General features: G+C 37.1%; 1 protein-coding gene across 5 annotated transcripts in view; it reads left to right on the plus strand.

Moving 5' to 3' along the window:
* The window catches only part of MYO9A (myosin IXA), a 270235-nt gene that overhangs the window by 28087 nt on the left and 222784 nt on the right, over positions 1 to 19364 (plus strand). For 4 of the 5 annotated variants that reach the window (XM_079912006.1, XM_079912009.1, XM_079912008.1 and 1 more), the window contains exon 2: positions 18393 to 19306. In XM_079912006.1, the coding sequence (XP_079768132.1) occupies positions 18467 to 19306 (840 nt within the window). In that variant the 5' untranslated portion in view covers positions 18393 to 18466. The remainder of the gene's footprint in view (positions 1 to 18392; positions 19307 to 19364) is intronic. The other variant, XM_079912007.1, reaches the window with a different exon arrangement.

A 19364-nucleotide genomic window follows, 5' to 3' on the forward strand; every position in this document is an offset into this window, starting at 1 on the left:
CATACCCAATCTGTCTACGTCTTTCTGTCACCATTGCTACTACTCTATCCATCAACCATTATCTTTTGCCCGGGCTACTACGACAGCCTCCTAACTGGTCTCCCTGCTTCTGCCCCTTCCTCCCTCTGTCCTTTAATCCACTTTCTTTCAAGCAAGTGGAATAATCTTTTAAAAACATAAATCAGGTTGTATCATTCCCTGTATATAAAAACAAAACAAAACAATACAATACCCTAGGCTTTCTATTACGTTTAGAATAAAATCCCAGACTGCAAGGTACTAGACAATCCAGTCCCTTTCTACCTCTGACCTCATCTCTGATCATTTTCCTCTTTGAATACTTTGCTTCAGCCACACTAAGCTCTTTTCTGTTCCTCAACCATGCCAAGTTTGTTTCTGATTTTGCACTACCTATTCCTCTTAGCTTCGAGCATTTCTCCCATATGTTAGAATAGTTGGCTCATTCATTGTCCTATAGGCTTCTTACCACCTCCCAGAAGCTCCCTGAATGCTACTGATAACTAAAATAACACACTTAAGCCCTCTAGTATAATGATAGACAAACTACTGCCCACAGGCCAAATCCGGCAGGTGGCCTGTTTTTGTATTGTCTGAAAGCTAAAAATGGTTTTTACATTTTTGAACCTTTAAAAGAGCGAAAGAAAACCACAAAAAACCTGAGTATGTGACAAAGGCTATATGTGATCCACAAAGCATAAAATATTTACTATCTGGCCCTTCACAGGAAAAGAACTTCTAGCTATAAAAAATTACTTTGTTCATTTGTTTCCTTGGTAATTTTTTTTTTGTTCTCAGAGTGTTTAATTGTTGAAGAGTTTTGGCAAGTTGGCTAAGTTGTCTGGAATGAAGGAATCGAGCAACAATAGTTAATAAAAGGAACATTAGAATCATTGTTAAAAGGATAGAAAAGTAGGACAGATAAAAAATGTAGTAGGGACAACGACTGAAGAGTCTGTGGACTTCTTTCAAAGTGGACAAGAAGAGATAGTCTGTTCAAAGGATCTACTGCTTCTGAAAGCCCCTCAAAATATGGAGGACTCAAATCTGAGTTTAAAGTATACCTGTGAAACTATTCAAGTGCTTGAGAGTATGCACATCTGAAAGGCCACTAAGTACCTGGAGGATATCATATTACAAAAGGATGTGTTCCATAGACAAAGTATAGTAGAGTTGAAAGATTCCAAGGCCAAAATAAGTGCTGAATTTTGGTTGCACAAACTTAAGCATGTGGAAAGTGATGCTGAGTCTCAGTATTTTGATGTGCATTTTGTAGTGATTGAGTATATCTTGTCAACAAGATCTCCAAAATATGCAGACATCTATGGAGCTCCTAAGTGGATCAACCTGTAGATGAACTTCCCTAGTATCTGATTATCGTTGAAAGTCAAAGGGAGAGGTGCTCAAATGAAGGATATCTTGAAAGAAATAAAAATTTGTAAATATGTAAATTAAGAAAAAGACAAAGTCTCTCTTTGTTTTGCTTATTCCCGTATTTACTGCTGGCTATAAGTAATATATGTTTCTACTCTTTATTACATTCTTTTCCTACTCTCCTGTCTACTTTAACAGCCGGATAGTAGTTTATCACAAATTATATAATTGCTTATGAACCTCTATTATATTATTGATTCTGTTGATGGGGGCATCATGAGGTACAGCCCTTTGTTTCACGTATTTATTCAACAAACATTTTTTGAGTTTCTACTAGGTACTAAACGTTGTGTAGCAGATATAAAGACAAAGAAATACTCTGCCCTTAACAAGCCTATAGACTAGTAGGGGAGACTACCAAATATGAACTGAGCAATTAGATATACCATTTGGAGTTCATTGGCAAGGCTAAGCTCAAACATTACTATTGCAAAGAAGCCTTCCTTAGGACCCTAGTCCCTATGTCAGAGAAAACCTAATGCTGAGACTTGATCTCTGTTCTCTAAAAGCTTATGATTTCATAGAGAAAATATGATATGTCCCTTATCAACTATAATGTAAGGCAGTTTATGACAGGCAAAGTAGCACAGTAGTTAAGAACCCAAATTCTATGGCTAGACCACTGAGGTCCAAATCTTGGCTCTGCCATTTACTAACCTATAACCTTAGACAAGTGGCAACCTCCATGTGCTTCAAATTCTTCATTTGTAAAACAGGGATAATAATAGTATACATTTAATTAGGATTGTTATGAGGATTAAGTGATTTAAGCACATAGTAAATGCTATATGAGTGTTTATTGCTATTATTATTAATTATTATCATATTTCTTATTTGTGCTAAGTTGCTAAGCAAATTGTTTGAGAAATTGGGGCCTGGCTTCTAACTCCAGATCATCCATGTACTGATTATATTATCTTGGGAACATCATATAACCTCTCTGGAATTGGTTTCTTCATCTGTAAATGAGGATAATAGCGTACATTTCTTATTAAATGAGGTAATACATATAAAACACACAGCACAGTGTCTAACTATATGTTCTCAATAAAGAGGAGATATTTTTCTTAAAGCTATGAATGAAATAAAGGAAATGTTATGGAATTTCACTTCGGAGAAGTGAAGTACTGTTGAGATGTAGAACACATTCCTGAGCTCATAGGAGTCACTAAATGCATGTTCACTTAATCGTTTATTTAGAGAATGGGAGCCTAGGGGGAAAGCTGTTTGAAATACAGGTTTCTGTCCATGAGGAGCATGGAAAGATGATTTGATAATCGTGTAGGCAAATATCATTGACCTAGTAAAAGGAAACTTCAACATAAATGACTAGAAAAAGTCACTTATAGTTTTCTTGTCTATATACAAATAGGATTTTTGTGTTTTCATTAAGAATTCTAAAAAATTATAGGATTCTTAGTTTTTCTGTCAAACTATGCATTGTTTTGTAACTATGAGTAAATTTGAGGGAGTTTCTATAGAGTAGAAAATTTGCTGAGTAAAACAATATACATTTTTTATAGCCTTAAAAGATTTTTATTGGAATAAATAGACATTTAGAAGTTTCTGAAATTTTATTAATTAAATATATAAAGCACAGGCGCTTCATAAGTACTCCATTCATATTATGTTGGTGTATTAAGAAAAAAATGTAATTTTACAAAGAATCGAAATTTATCTTGTAGAGGGAGAGATTTTAAGTTGTTTAAGATTCATGTTTTGGTTATAGTCTAGTCTTCACATGGTGTCCCTGTAGAATGGCAAAAGGTCCATTATTTTGAAACTCTTAAAATACAGTTGACCCTTGAATAACATGGGGCTTAGGGGTGCTGACCCTCTGTGCAGTTGAAAATTCGTGTTCTAGGGTATAGTTCATCCTCCATATCTGTGATTCCTCCATATCTGTGGTTCCATTTCTGTGGATTCAACCAACTTTGGGTCATATAGTACTGTAGTATTTACTGTTGAAAAAAAGTCTGCACGTCAGTGGATCCGCACAGTTCAAACCTGTGTTTTTCAACATCAAGTGTAACACTAAAAAAAATAAATCTTTGGGAACCACAAGAGATGCCCAATTGCTGAAACAATCTTGAAAAAAAAGAATAAATCTGGAGTTATCACATGCCCAGACTTCAGACTATATTACAAAGCTACAGTAATCAAAACAACATGGTACTGGCACAGAAACAGACTCATAGATCAGTGGAACAGAATAGAGAGCCCAGAAATAAACCCACACACTATGGTCAATTAATCTACGACAGAGGAGCCAAGAATATACAATGGAGAAAAGACAGACTCTTCAATAAGTGGTGCTGGGAAGGCAGGGCAGCTACATGTAAAAGAATGAAATTAGAACATTCCCTTACACCATATACAAAAATGAACTCAAAATGGGTTGAAGACCTGAATGTAAGACCTGAAACCATAAAACTCCTAAAAAAGAACATAAGCAAAACACTCTTTGACATGAATCATAGCAATATTGTTTTGGATTTGTCACCTAAGGCAAAAGAAACAAAAGCAAAAACAAACAAATGGGACCTAATTAAACTTAAAAGCTTTTGCATAGCAAAGGAAATCATTGATAAAATGAAAAGACAACCTACTGAATGGGACAAAATGTTTGCAGATGATATGACTGATAAGGGGTTAATAACCAAAATATATAAACAGCTCATATAACTCAATATCAAAAAAATACAACTCGATTAAAAAATAGGCAGAAGACCTGAATAGACATTTTTCCAAAGAAGATGTACAGATGTCCAAGAGGCAAATGAAAAAATGCTCAACATTGCTAATCATTAGAGAAATGCAAATCAAAACCATAATGAGGTATGTGTAACTGATTCACTTTACTGTACAGCAGAAACTAACAACATTGTAAAGCAACTATAGTCCAAAAAAAATTAATTTAAAAATTAAAGAAAAGACAATGAAGTGCCACCTCCTACCTGTGAAAATAACTATCATCAAAAAGTCTATAGGACTTCCCTGGTGGCGCAGTGGTTATGAATCCACCTGCCAATGCAGGGGCACAGGTTCAAGCCCTGGTCTGGGAAGATCCCACATGCCGTGGCGCAACTAAGCCCGTGCACCACAACTACTGAGCCTGTGTGCCACAACTACTGAAGCCTGCATGCTTAGAGCCTGTGCTCCACAACAAGAGAAGCCACTGCGATGAGAAGCCCACGCACCACAAGGAAGAGTAGTCCCCACTCACCGCAACTAGAGAAAGCCTGCACACAGCAATGAAGACCCAACGCAGCCAAAAAAATAATAAAGTCTGTAAATGTTAGCAAGGATGTGGAGTAAAGGGAACCCTAGTGCACTGTAGTGGGATTGTAAATTGGTGCAGCCACTATGGAAAACAGTATGGAGGATTCTCAAAAAACTAAAAAAATAACTGCCTTATGATCTAGCAGTTTCACCCCTGGGTATATATACAAAGAAAATGAAAACACTAATTTGAAAAGGTACATACATCCCAATGTTCATAGCAGTATTATTTACAATAGCCAAGTTGTGGAAGCAACCTAAGTGTCTATCAACAGATGAATGGCTAAAGAAGATGTGGTTTATATATATGATGGAATGTTACTCAGTCATGAAAGAGAATGAAATACTGGCATTAGCAACAATGTGAATGGACCTAGAGGGTATTATGCTTAGTGAAATAAGTCAGACAGAGAAAGACAGTACTTTATATTATCACTTATATGTGGGATCTAAAAAATAAAACAAACCGATGTATATAACAGAAACAGACTCACAGATATAGAGAACTACTAGCGGTTACCATGGTGGATGGGAGGAAGATAGAGGTATGGGATTAAGAGATACAAACCACTGTGTATAAAATAAATAAACAATGGGACTTCCCTGGTGGTCCAGTGGTTAAGAATCTGCACTTCCAATGCAGGGGCACGGGTTCGATCCCTGGCCAGGGGGAGCTAAGATCCCGCATGCTGTGTGGTATGGCAAAATAAATAAATAAAATAAACAAGCGACAAGGATATATTGTATAGCACAGGGACATATAGCTCTTATTATATAATTTAACTATAAAAATGTTGAATCACTATGTGATTATATGCCTGAAACTAATATAATATTTTAAATCAACTATACTTCAATAAAAAAATAAATCTTCAGAATAATATTTAGATGCTAATTTTCCACTTCCTCAAGGTATTTAGAGATTATGGTAAGTGTAATTTTGAGACATCATTAACTTAGCAGTAGTAACTGCAATATCAGACTGATATTTATTACATGGAATACCATTTTAACTTCAAATAACCAATCTCATTATTTATGCTAAAGTTTTTCCTCTTTTTTTAAAAAAATTTTATTTATTTTTGGCTGTGTTGGGTCCTCATTGCTGCGCGTGGGCTTTCTCTAGTTGCAGCGAGTGGGGTCTACTCTTCATTGCGGTGCGTGGGCTTCTCATTGTGGTGGCTTCTCTTGTTGTGGAGCATGGGCTCTAGGCACATAGGCTTCGGTAGTTGTGGCACGTGGGCTTAGTAGTTGTGGCTTGCCAGCTCTAGAGCGCAGGCTCAGTAGTTGTGGCACATGGGCTCAGTTGCTCCGCGGTATCTGGGATCTTCACGGACCAGGGCTCGAACCCATGTCCCCTGCGTTGGCAGGTGGATTCTTAACCACTGTGCCACCAGGGAAGTCCCTTTCCTCTTTTTTTATTGAGATGTAGCATATAGCAAGTGCACAAGTATTCAGTGATCACAGTTTAAAAATTCTAGGTATATACCTGCTTATGTACCATCTAAATCAAGATACAGAATGTTTATAAAACTCCATAAGGCTTCCTTTCGTGCCCTGCCTCCAAAACTCCTTCTCCCCTAAAGAGAATCATGCTTCTGAAGTTTATAACCATAGATTTATTTTGTCTGTTTGTGAACTTCATATAAATTGGATAATTTAGTATGTATCTTTTTGTATCTGTTTTTTTTTCACTCAGCAAAAAAGTATTTGGGGACCTTTGCAAGAAAAAATCATTACAAAACACATAGTTTGCGTAGTTTACAAATATTTGCATATCTAAATAAGTTACATGTATGTTTATATACATAAGTACCTAATTTTTTTTTTTTTTTTTTTTTTTTTTTTGCGGTATGTGGGCCTCTCACTGCTGTGGCCTCTCCCGTTGCGGAGCACAGGCTCCAGACGCTCAGGCTCAGCGGCCATGGCTCACGGGCCCAGCTGCTCCGCGGCATGTGGGATCTTCCCGGACCAGGGAAAGAATCCGTGTCCCCTGCATCAGCAGGCGGACTCTCAGCCACTGTGCCACCAGGGAAAACCCATACGTACCTAATTTCATGGCACTTTGCTTTATTGTGCTTCACAGATACTGAATTTTTTACAAATTGAAGTGGCCACTGCATTAAAGCAAGTTTATTGGCACCATTTTTCCAACAGCATGTGCTCACTTTGTGTTTCTGAGTCACATTTTGGTAATTCTCTCAATATTTCAAACTTTCATTATTACTGTATTTGTTATGGTGCTCTGTGATCAGTGACCTTTGATGTCACTATTGTAATTGTTTTGGGGCGCCACAACCACGCCCACACAAGACAATGAACTAATCGGCATATGTTGTATGTGTTCTGGCTGCTTCACCGATTGGGCGTTCCCCCCGTCTCTTTTCCTCTCCTCAGGCCTTCCGATTCCCTGAGATATAAAAATATTGAAATTACGCCAATTAATAACCCTACAGTAGCTTCTAAGTGTTCAAGTGAAAGGCAGGGTCGCACGTCTCTCACTTTAAATCAAGAGCTAGAAATGACTAAGCTAAGCGAGGAAGGCATGTCGAAAAGCTGAGATAGGCTGAAAGCTAAGCCTCTTGTGCCAGTTAGCCAAGTTGCGATTGCAAAAGAAAAGTTCTTGAAGGAAATTAAAAGTGCTACTCCAGTAAACATCACAAATAAGAAAGCAAAATAGCATTATTGCTGATATGGAGAAAGTTTTAGGGGTATGGATAGAAGATCAAACCAGTTACAATTCCTTTAAAACAAAGGCCAATCCAGAGCAAGGCCCTAACTCTCTTCAATTCTGTGAAGGCTAAGAGAGGTGAGGAAGCAGCAGAAGAAAAGTTTGAAGCTAGCAGAGGTTGGTTCATGAGGTTTAAGAAAAGAAGCTGTCTCCATAACATAAAAGTGCAAAGCAAAGCAGCAAGTGCTCATGTAGAATTTGCACCAAGTTATCCAGAAAATCTAGCTAAGGTAATTAATGAAGGTCGCTATGCTAAACAACAGATTTTCAATGTAGGTGAAATAGCCTTCTATTGGAGGAAGATGCCATCTAGAACTTTCATAGCTAGAGAGGAGAAGTCAATGCCTGTTTTCAAAGGACAGGCTGACTCTTGTTAAGGGTTAATGCAGCTGGTGACTTGAAGTTGAAGCCCAGTGCTTATTTACCATTCCAGAAATTCTGGGGCCTTTGAGAATTATGGTAAATCTACTCTGCCTGTTCTCTAAAATGGAACAACAAAGGCTGGATGCTGTCACATCTGTTTATAACATGGGTTACTGAATATTTTAAGTCCACTGTTGAGACCTGCTCAGAAAAAAAGATTCTTTTCAAAATATTACTGCTCACTGACAGTGCACCTGGTCATCTAAGGGCTCTGATAGGGATGTATGAGATTAATGTTGTTTTCATGCCCCCTACACAATGTCCATTCTGCAGATCAAGGTGTAATTGTGACTTTCAAGTCTTATTATTTAAGAAAAACATTTCATAAGGCTCTAGCTGTCATAGTGATTTCCTCTGATGGTTCTGGGAAAAGTCATTTGAAAACCTTCTGGAAATGATTCAGCATTCTAGATGCTATTGAGACCATTTGTGATTCATGAGAAGATGTCAACACAGAAGTTTGGAAGAATCAGATTCCAACCCTCATGGATGACTTTGAGAGGTTCAGCACTTCAACAGAGGAAGTAATTGCAGATGTGGTAGAAATAGCAAGAGAATTAGAATTAGAAGTGGAATCTGAAGATGTGACTGAATTGCTGCAATTTCATGGTGAAGCTTGATTGGCTGAGGAGTTGTTTCTTATGGATGAACAAAAAGAAAGTGGTTTCTTGAGGTGGAATCTACTCCTGGTGAAGATACTGTGAAGATTATTGAAATGATAACAGAGGATTCAGAACATTACATAAACTTAGTTGATAGAGCAGTGGCAGGATTTGAGAGGATTGACTCCAATTTTGAAAGAAGTTCTGTGGGTAAAATGCTGTCAAACAGCATTGCATGCTACAGAGAAATCGTTCATGAAAGGAAGTCAATCGATGCAGCAGACCTCATTGTTGTCTTATTTTAAGAAGTTGCCATAGTCACCCCAACCTTCAGAAACTACCACTGTGATCGATCAGCAGCCATCAGCATTGAGGGAAGACCCTCCACCAGCAAAAAGATTACAACTTGCTGAAAGCTTCAGTGATGGTTAGCACTTTTTTTTAGCAATAAAGTAGTTTTTAATTGAGGTCTGTACATTTTTTAGACATAATGCTGTTGCACACTTAATAGACTGTAGTATAGAGTAAACATAACTTTTATAGCAACGGGAAACCAAAAAAATCTTTGTGACTTGCTTTATTGTGATATTCACTTTATTGTGGTGGTCTGGAACCGAAAACTGCAATATCTCCAAGGTGTGTCCGTATGTGATTATACATTAGTATGGTAATAAATATATTTATTTGTAGAACATTTCAGTTGTAAGTACTAAAAAATGAAGAAACATGAATATTAGCTCTTGAGTACCACTTTCCCGGAGTCATTTTTCTAAAATAAGTTCAAAATGTTTAATAGCTCTCCCACCATGAAATTTATAGCAGTACACAAATCAGTAATGTTTTCTCAAATGGACCCTACCTTGATAGTAGAATGTTCTTCTTTCAAAATGTACTGGTGAGGCTCTTGCTTTGAGTGAAGCTGTAACAAAGCTGGATTTTTATTTTTCAGATATACGTTTGCCTGATTCTGTCCTTCCAGTCCTCTTGTCACTGAGTGATAATATATGATCCTGCTTGCTAACGTTCATAAATAGATCTCTATGATAAAGCAAGTATAAAGAGAAAGGACACTTCTTTTTTATTCTTGAAAAATAACTTTGATAAAAAAGTAAAAGCAACAGTGCATATTTTTTGAAAATTAAGTTTTATTAGCACAAAGACAGAACACTGCATTAAAAATCTTTAGTTATTTCTTTTTATCTTTTTTTTTGCTGAACTTCTGATTTAAAGGAAACTGTATTCCGAACTCTGTTTCCTTCACCATAGTTTTCCTCTATAATTAGTCTCTTCTAACTCAGTCCAGTGGATGTCATAAGCTAGCCTATTCTGAACCACACCCTACTGACCACAGCAACTGTCTCACCACATTGTTTTTCTCTGTTAGCATGTACTTTTGAAATAACTACTTTGGGATAGGGCATAAAAAGAATATTAAATAATTTTCTTTATGAAAAATATAGCAATATCTGACGCTATATAAGTGCCAGTAATTCCTAATATGCATAGTTTTATTTTATTTTTAAAATTAGTCATTTATCCCCATATCATTATTGAGTAATCCATTTTTCTCTGCTGATTTGAAATATTTATTATCAATTTTATAGATTTTTTTTTTTGCTCTTTAAGCCTTAATTTTCTATTTTGAAAGGTAATAGTTTGTTTCCTGTCTCAGAGAATTGCTGTTCAACTCAAATGAAGTAATGCATGTCAGACTTAATTTTGGTGAACACTATAAAAGGAAAATTTGACGATTTCCCCAAAGCCTAATATTGTGGTTCATTTTATATATATGTATACTTTTATATACAATTTTGTAGTTTATGTTTTTTTCATTTGACGTTATATTGTTCATCCCTTGCCATATTTCTGCATGGTTGGCATTGCAAGTATCCTTCACTATCTAAATCTGTTTAATTCTTCAGTTTTGATAGTGGATTTGGATGTCCAGGGGGGTACTGCCTTATTTGAATTTATTTGGTTATGCAAGTGGATAGCAAATAGCATGATAGTGAAGGAAGTATCCAGAAGTGTATTCAAATATATTTGGTTCCTGAGTTTAGATTGTGAGATTTTGGATATGAGGAATTGTATAACAAGGGATGCCTATATTATCAAAGGATATTATACTAAACCTGTTGTAGTGGGTTCTTTTGTTGACAGAGAACAGAAAAACCCCACTCAGAGTGGCTCAGGGAATAAAAAGGAATTGATTGGCACACTTAACAAGAGGTTCAGTGGTTGAGTTTATCTGAGGCACAGCTGGATTCAGTGGCTTAGTGTTGATAAGGTTTTGCTGTGTGTTGAGTTAGTTCATTTCTTTTACTGCAGAGAGGCTTCTTCTATGCATTCAGAGAAGACGACTGCCAATAGCTCTAGATTTACATTTTTCTAGATTAGCAGCCCTAGTAGCGAAAAAAAAAATGCTTCTTTCCTAATAGTTACAGCATATTTCCAATAGGGAATCTCAGTAAGCAGCCACTGTCACTAGGGGGAATGGAATAAACTGATTGGCTGGGCCTGGGTCACAACTAAGTGGGGGGTGAGGGTCACAACTAAGTGGGGGGTGAGGTCAGTCCATTCAAACTGTGTCATATGACAAGGGAGGAGGAGTAGTTCTTCAAAGGAAAACACATTACTTTCACCAGAAGAAGGTATAGATTACTTACGGGACAGACTAAACCAATAGATGTCCGTATACCTATGCTATAGTGTGTCATACGATGACTCATTTTTTCCATCACCCTTTCTTTAGTTGAAATACTACAAGATGTTTTTTCTTTCAGCACCAAATTTAGCTTTTAGTTGGTATTGATATACTATAGGTTAAAATTGGGCTGGCACTTCTCTGGTGGCGCAGTGGTTAAGACTCCACGCTCCCAATGCAGGGAGCCTGGGTTCGATCCCTGGTCGGGGAACTAGATCCCATATGCATGCTGCAACTAAGGAGCCTGCAATCTGCAACTAAGGAGCACGCCTGCTGCAACCAAGACCCAGCACAACCAAATAAATAAAATTAAAAAATAAATACTAAACAAAATTGGGCTCCTATAGCCTATCTAGTGATAAATATCAGCTAACATGTACTTTTTTTTTTTAAGTCTTTATATTGAATTTGTTACAATATTGCTTCTGTTTTACGTTTTGGTATTTTGGCCGCGAGGCATGTGGGATCTTAGTTCTCCAACCAGGGATCAAACCCCCACCCCATGCTTTGGAAGGTGAAGTCTTAACCACTGGAGCGCCAGGGAAGTCCCTAACATGCACTCTTGTCACATCTTACCTGAAAAGCTGTTCCTCAACCCATCCTTTTTTTTTTGTTTTTTTAATTCTTTCAGAAAAAGTGTTTTTTCTTTCTGTGAGAGTTACCTGTCTGCCTTTGACCTAAATCTTATTTTGTCTTGCTCACCAAAGAACCTTGGCTCATCAGACCTTCATTTTTTTAAGTTCTCAGTTCCTTTTTCTCTGCTTGATTCTATTTATAACCATAAAGGTGTGCTGCCGAGCCCCCTAATAAACATTTCACTCATACTTCTTCTCCTTTGATATGAGCAACACCTGCTAGTCTACTTGCCAATCTGTCACTTCCTGTTTAACTTCTTACAGTCCTTTTCTATTTTCTACTTTTCAGGGTCACTAGTGATATCCTGAGACCTTTGTCTCAGGTGTAAACCTAGTCTTACAGTATGTAAGGGCTATAAAGGGCCTTAGAGATATTTAACTCAACTTTCTTTTTCCGTTTTGCTTGAAGTTATTTTGATTATACCAACTTTCTTTTGGCTAGAATTTACATGGTATATCTTCTTTTTTATTTTTTTTTAACTTTCAGGTTCTGTATCCTCATATTATACATGTGTGTCTATTGAAAACGGCACAGAGGTGGATTTTAAAAATCTGCTCTGGCAATCTTTGTCTTTTAACTGGAGCATTCACACTTAATACAGGTACTTATATATTTAGTATGCTTTCCATTTGCTCCATCTGTTCTAAATGCCCCCCTTGCCCTCCTTTATATTGATTATTTTTTATCATGCCGTATTTTCATTCTACTAGTTGTGAAGTTATACTTTTTCCCTATTTTTTTTAGTGGTTATCCTAGAATAGGGGTTGGCAAATGTTTTCTTCTAAGGGCCTCATAATAGACATTTTTGGCTTTGTGGACTATATGGTCTCTGTCATAACTACTCAGTTCTGCCACTGTAGTGCAAAAGCATCCATAGGTAATAGGAAACAGTATAAATTATAGAGGACTAGATGTTATCATCCAGATAGATGAGCACTGGGTTGAGACCAGAAACTGGGAGAATATTTTTATCTTTAAAGTGAGGTAGTGGAAGAGGAACTGTAAGATTGATTCAGAAAAAGAATCAACCTATCAGGAAGATTACAAGAAAAAGAATTGTCATGTGAGGGCAGTTTTAAGAATGAGAAGATGGCCACATTAGTCAAACGCTACAGTGTGGTGTGTTAAGATGAGGCTTGAGAAAAGACCTTTGGATTTGGCAACGTTATGGTAATTGGTGACGTTTTTAAAGAACATTGGCAGTAGCTTGCTATGTGGAAAGGGTGGTAAGGGAGTGGAAAGTGGATATATAGACCACTGATTCCCAAATGCTGTTCTCTGGACCAGCAACAAAACAATTGCCTAGTTGTTCCAACCTCAGAACCATTATTGGGCCTAGAAATGTATATTTTTAAAATTTCCCTAGATGATTCTGATAAACACTCACGGATTGCTGTCAAGATGTATTTAAGAGCGATTTTTTTTTTTAATTAAAAAAATTTTTTTTGGCCATGCTGCGCAGCTTGCGGGATCTTAGTTCCCCAATCAGGGATCGAACTGGGGCCCCCTGCAGTGGGAACTCAGAGTCCTAACCACTGGACTGCCAGGGAATTGCCCCTCCTTACTAGTCACGATATTTTGAGGCAACCCCTTCTTTCTAAACACAAAGCAAAGACTGATAAAGTAACAAAAAGAGAAAACTGAATTGACATAAATGGGGCTCAAAAAGGTAAGCATTTCTATTTTGGAAAGAGAATAGAACACAAAGCAGTGACTGGGGCTTATGTCTGGGAGCTTGCAGGGAAAGCATCTGAGGTTTTGGCCTCTGAGATAATGTGGAAGTGTCATTGGAATTGGGCTCACTGTTGGTAACCATGGGCCAGGGTAGGTAGGGCTCCTCTATTGAAAAAGGTATTTCTGAGTTTAGCTCTGGGGCTGCCTTTTTTTTTTTTTTTTTTGGCCATGCCGTGCAGCATGCAAGATCTTAATTCCCCGACTAGGTATCGAACCTGTGTCTCCTGCATTGAGAGCACGGATTCTTAACCACTGGACTGCCAGAGAAATCCCCTGGGGCTGCCATATTATTCACCTTTACAGATCAGACTACAGTTATGCAGTGCATCTCCTGAAATAGTACACAGCACAGCCTGCATGACTGTAAGGAATAGCTTTGCTGCTTTCTATTGCCAGAAGCCACAGTTTATACGAGGCTTTATACCTACGGATTCAGGGGAACACAAACATAGCTTTACAGCTAGAAACCTCCTAGCTTAGAGCATATTCTTACTGTTACTGCAGGACAGATCTCCTGATTTGAATAGGCCAACTGTAAGAAAAATATTTATGAGATAACTGGGGAAATCACACACTGACCAGTCGTATTAAAAAATATTAATTTTTAAAGGTGTGATTAATGGTATTGTGGCTTTGTTTAAAAAAAGTAGTAAATAGTGGGTTCTTAGTAAATGTTGGTATGAAAAACAAAAGTCTTCCATCAAAAAGTTCACCTCTAAAGCTAAGTTCTCAAACAAATTAAGTCATCTAATGCTGAGAAACATAAGAAATAAAATCAACAATCAGAAGAGCAGTTCACGCTGATGACATTAAAATATGAGCCTGAAAAATATCAGATTATATATTATTTAGGATTTTCAAGGAGGTAAGTAAGTGAGTAGTATCTCTAAAAACTATATGACATACAGAGTGGAGTAAGTCAGAAAGAGAAAAACAAATACCGTATGCTAACACATATATATGGAATCTAAGGAAAAAAAAAAAGTCATGAAGAACCTAGGGGTAAGACAGGAATAAGGACATAGACCTGCTAGAGAATGGACTTGAGGATATGGGGAGGGGGAAGGGTAAGCTGTGACAAAGTGAGAGAGAGGCATGGACATATATACACTACCAAACGTAAAATAGGTAGCGAGTGGGAAGCAGCTGCATAGCACAGGGAGATCGGCTCGGTGGTTTGTCACCACCTAGAAGGGTGGGATGGGGAGGGTGGGAGGGAGATGCAAGAGGGAAGAGATATGGGAACATATGTATATGTATAACTGATTCACTTTGTTGTAAAGCAGAAACTAACACACCATTGTAAAGCAATTATACGCCAATAAAGATGTTAAGAAAAACCCAACATTGTATGAAAATGACAGAAACCTTAGAAGTGAAAACAGTGTGATTAAAGATAACACATGGTGTTCATGAATGGGAAGTCAGCAGGATGTCAGTCTTTTCCAGTATTAATCTGTAAAATCATTGCAATGTCCATCAAAACACCAAAAGGTTTTTTATTGTAGTTGATATGCTGATCTTAAAATTTTTATAGAACATAACCGAAGTAACATTAAAGAGGAACAAATTGAGGTGGTATGCCCTCCAGATATCAAAACTTATAATAGAGCAGTAATAGGTAAGACAGGCTTATTGATGGATAAATAGACTAGTGGAAAACAATACAGAGCCCAGAACAGATTGATACTTATCTGGAATTTGCCACATGACAGAGGTGGCATTATAGGTCAGTGGGGAAAGATTAGACTCTTCAGTGATGCTGGTTCATTTGCTAATCTGAATTGACTTGAAAATAATTACAAGCCCTATCTCACAGCATACATGAAAATAAGTTCTGTATGCGTTAAAAGACCTACGTAAGAAAAGCAAAATTTAGGCCTTTTAGAAGAAAAGATAATAACTTTATATCCTTAGGATAAAGGAGGATTTTAAAAAACGATACCGGGAGATAATAGTATGTAGGTTTTAGAGCCAGACTGCCTGCTTCAAATCTCAACTTTATTACATTTGGTCAAGTTCTATAAAATTTCTGTGTTTTCTCATTTGTAAAATGAGGATGATGATGATAAAAACAACCCTGAGGGAGGAATTGTGAGGATTAAATAATCCATGTGCAATGCTTAGAAAAATGACTAGTACAGATAAGCACATAAGAGTTAACTGCAATTGTTGTTAATGTTGCTTCTTAAAAAAGAAATAACCTGTAAAATATTGATAAATTTATTAAAAATAAAACTTCTCTACAACAAAAGGCAACATGAACAAAATAGAAAGATAAGCTACAGAATGGTAGGAGATATTTGTCACTCATTCAGCTGAAATTGATTAATATCCAGGATATATGAAAAATCATTCAAATTAATAAGGAAAAGACAAGTCAAAAGGGGAAAATGAATAAACAATCATAGCCCCAATGGCAAATGATAGGATAAGTGTTGCCCCTCCTTACTAGTCACGAAGGAAATACAAATTGAAGTAATGAAATACCTTTTTATATTTCTTATATTGGCACAAACTCAAGTCTGACAATACTGACTTTTGGTAAGGAGTCAGAGAAACATGAGCTCTTCCTACACCGGCTGTGAAATAGTCAGTTGGTACAACTGCTTTGGAGAGCATTTTGTTAATATCTAGTAAAGTTGAAGGTTTTGCTTAAAACCCAGCAATTTCACTCTTAGGTCTACAGTCCAGAGAAATTCTAGCAAAGGTACATGAAGAGACATGTATGAGAATTGCAGCATTGCTTTAATAGTGTAATACTGGAAACATTTTAAGCGTTCAATGGAAGGATTTAGTGTAGTAGATTGATAAATTGTGGTTTAATTAATAGTAGATAGATAAATTGTAGTATAAGCATACAATGGGAGTTTTTGAAAAATAGACTTTATTTTTTAGGACAGTGTTAGGTTTACAGCAAAATTGAGTGGAAAGTAGAGAGATTTCCCGTACATCCCCTGCCTGCCCCCACATATGCATAGCCTCACCCATTATCAGCATCTCCCACTAGAGTGGTACATTTGTTCCAATTAATGAGCCAACATACCATGTCATATTGCTTGGCAATTAATGAACGTTACATGTATCAGCATTTATAAATAGGAAAGACAATGTTAAGTTACAGTGAGATGCAGACTATTTGGTATAGCAATTTTTTTAAAGCTTAAAAATTGGAAACAATACTATCTATAATTTATGGGGACCCACATATGTAGTAAAAATATAAAAGCATGTATGGGAATAATACCAACCTCAGGATAATGGTTACCTCTGCAGAGCAAAGGAAGGAGCGTTAATTATCTCTCTAATATTTTGTTTGTTTATAAAATAATCTGGAGTGATTACATCAGTTTTCAAACGGTGAATTTGGGTAGTAGATTTATGACTGGTTTTTATATGTTCTATAGTATTCTCTGCTTTTGAAAGATCATCTAGGAAAAAGGTAAACAGAGTATCTTCATTAGAGAGGACTTTGACAAAAGTAGTGTAGTAGTCTGAGAGAAGCAACTGAAGGTATTTTTCTTTTTTAAAAAAATAACAGCATCTATATGTTAAAGGATGCAATAAGTGAAAAAGGAAAGATGGATAGCATATGGGAGCTGTTTTTTTTTTTTTCGGTACGCAGGCCTCTCACTGTTGGGGCCCCTCCCGCTGTGGAGCACAGGCTCCGGACGCGCAGGCTCAGCGACCATGGCTCACGGGCCCAGCCGCTCCACGGCATGTGGGATCATCCCAGACCGGGGCCCGAACCCGTGTCCCCTGCATCGGCAGGCGGACTCTCAACCACTGTGCCACCAGGGAAGCCCTGGGAGCTGTTTTTTGATGGGGCAAGATACTGATGGAGATGCTAAGAAATGGGAAGGATCTGGAACATTTTCTCTGTAGACAGAAATGGAAGAACAGAGATGAGATAAAAATAGGAATACATTTTGAGTTGGAGAAGTCATTTAAAAGAAATCACTGTTTTCTCAGTTAGATATAAAAGTTGAAATCATTCTTTCAGAGGTGTGATATATGTGGGGTTTGAGAAAATTGGAGGGTATGCAGAATACTTGTAAGAAATGAAATAAAGTTAGATAAAAAGGCAGCATTGAAGGAAAAGGGAAGGTTGAATAAAATTTGTAATGGTGCCTAGTTGTATAATTTTGTCAGCTTTGTTCGGCAAGCCAGGGGCAGGATCAATTTTGTTGCTCCCTTTACATCTTCACCTTAAGGGAGGCAGAGTCCAGAAGTCCTTGAAAATATGTCTGTTCTATAGCAGGTTTCTCTCATTGTTTTCTTGGTTATAACTTCATCTAGTTTAATTTCTGTTTATCTGATCTCATCTTCTTACTGTTTTTAATTTCACAAATTTTTGCTCTATTGATGCACTCTTTCTCGGTTTTGCTTTAACCTTAAGAGCTTTTGGGTGTGGGGTGATAAAATTTGTGTGACTGTTCTGTCCATCTTAAGCCAGTCTTCAGTGAGGCTCTTTTCATATATAAGGAAAGAACTTGATTCTATTCCCAGGTACCTTAGAAACATTCAAGATAGTAGAGGACAAATTAATTTTTATTTTTACTCTTTGGGTTTGGAATTATTAATATAACAAAAGACTGAAAAAATTTTGGCTGTTTTGGGAAGTGTACAGATTTGGACAATAGTATGAAATACTATGTGATCTCAACGAGACTGTCTTCAAGAACGGTTCTTATACTAAGAGAAGAGTTAGGATTTTTTGTCCTAAAAGGTGTAATCAACTTGATTGTTAAGCCTCCTTTTTTTGAGCTTCAGAAAGCAGTGACTGTGTAATGTGACTCCTTAATGTTTCACATCTTTTATGTTGCAGCAGTTCTTTTGCCACGAAAATGATTTGTGCAGTCTTGAACACATACTATCCATGCTGATGGGACAGGATCCAATATGAATATAAATGATGGAGGAAGACGACGCTTTGAGGATAATGAACATACATTACGTATATATCCTGGGACAATTTCAGAAGGGACAATCTACTGTCCAATTCCTGCCAGAAAAAACTCCACAGCTGCTGAGGTGATTGACTCTCTTATAAACAGACTTCATCTTGACAAAACAAAATGTTACGTTCTAGCAGAGGTAAAAGAATTTGGTGGAGAAGAATGGATACTCAATCCAACAGACTGTCCAGTTCAGCGAATGATGTTGTGGCCCCGAATGGCTCTGGAAAATCGCCTGAGTGGAGAGGACTACCGTTTTCTTCTGAGAGAAAAAAACCTTGATGGATCAATCCATTATGGTAGTCTTCAGTCATGGCTACGGGTAACAGAAGAACGTCGCAGGATGATGGAACGGGGTTTTCTTCCACAGCCTCAACAAAAAGACTTTGATGATTTATGTAGCTTACCTGATTTGAATGAGAAAACTCTCTTAGAAAACCTACGAAATCGCTTTAAGCATGAAAAAATTTACACCTATGTTGGCAGTATTCTAATAGCTATTAACCCATTCAAGTTTCTTCCTATTTATAACCCCAAATATGTCAAAATGTATGATAACCACCAGTTGGGAAAACTTGAGCCTCACATTTATGCTGTGGCTGATGTAGCTTATCATGCCATGCTTCAGCGCAAAAGGAATCAGTGCATCGTGATTTCAGGAGAGAGTGGTTCTGGGAAGACTCAAAGCACAAACTTTCTTATTCATCACCTTACTGCCCTCAGTCAGAAAGGATTTGCCAGTGGAGTGGAACAAATTATTCTTGGAGCTGGACCAGTACTTGAGGTAAGTGTGTAGAAATACTTTTCTTACTCTTAAATATATCTTTAAAAAAATTAAAATT

Source organism: Stenella coeruleoalba (genome assembly GCF_951394435.1).
Source record: "Stenella coeruleoalba genome assembly, chromosome: 2".
Taxonomy (NCBI): Eukaryota; Metazoa; Chordata; class Mammalia; order Artiodactyla; family Delphinidae; genus Stenella; species Stenella coeruleoalba.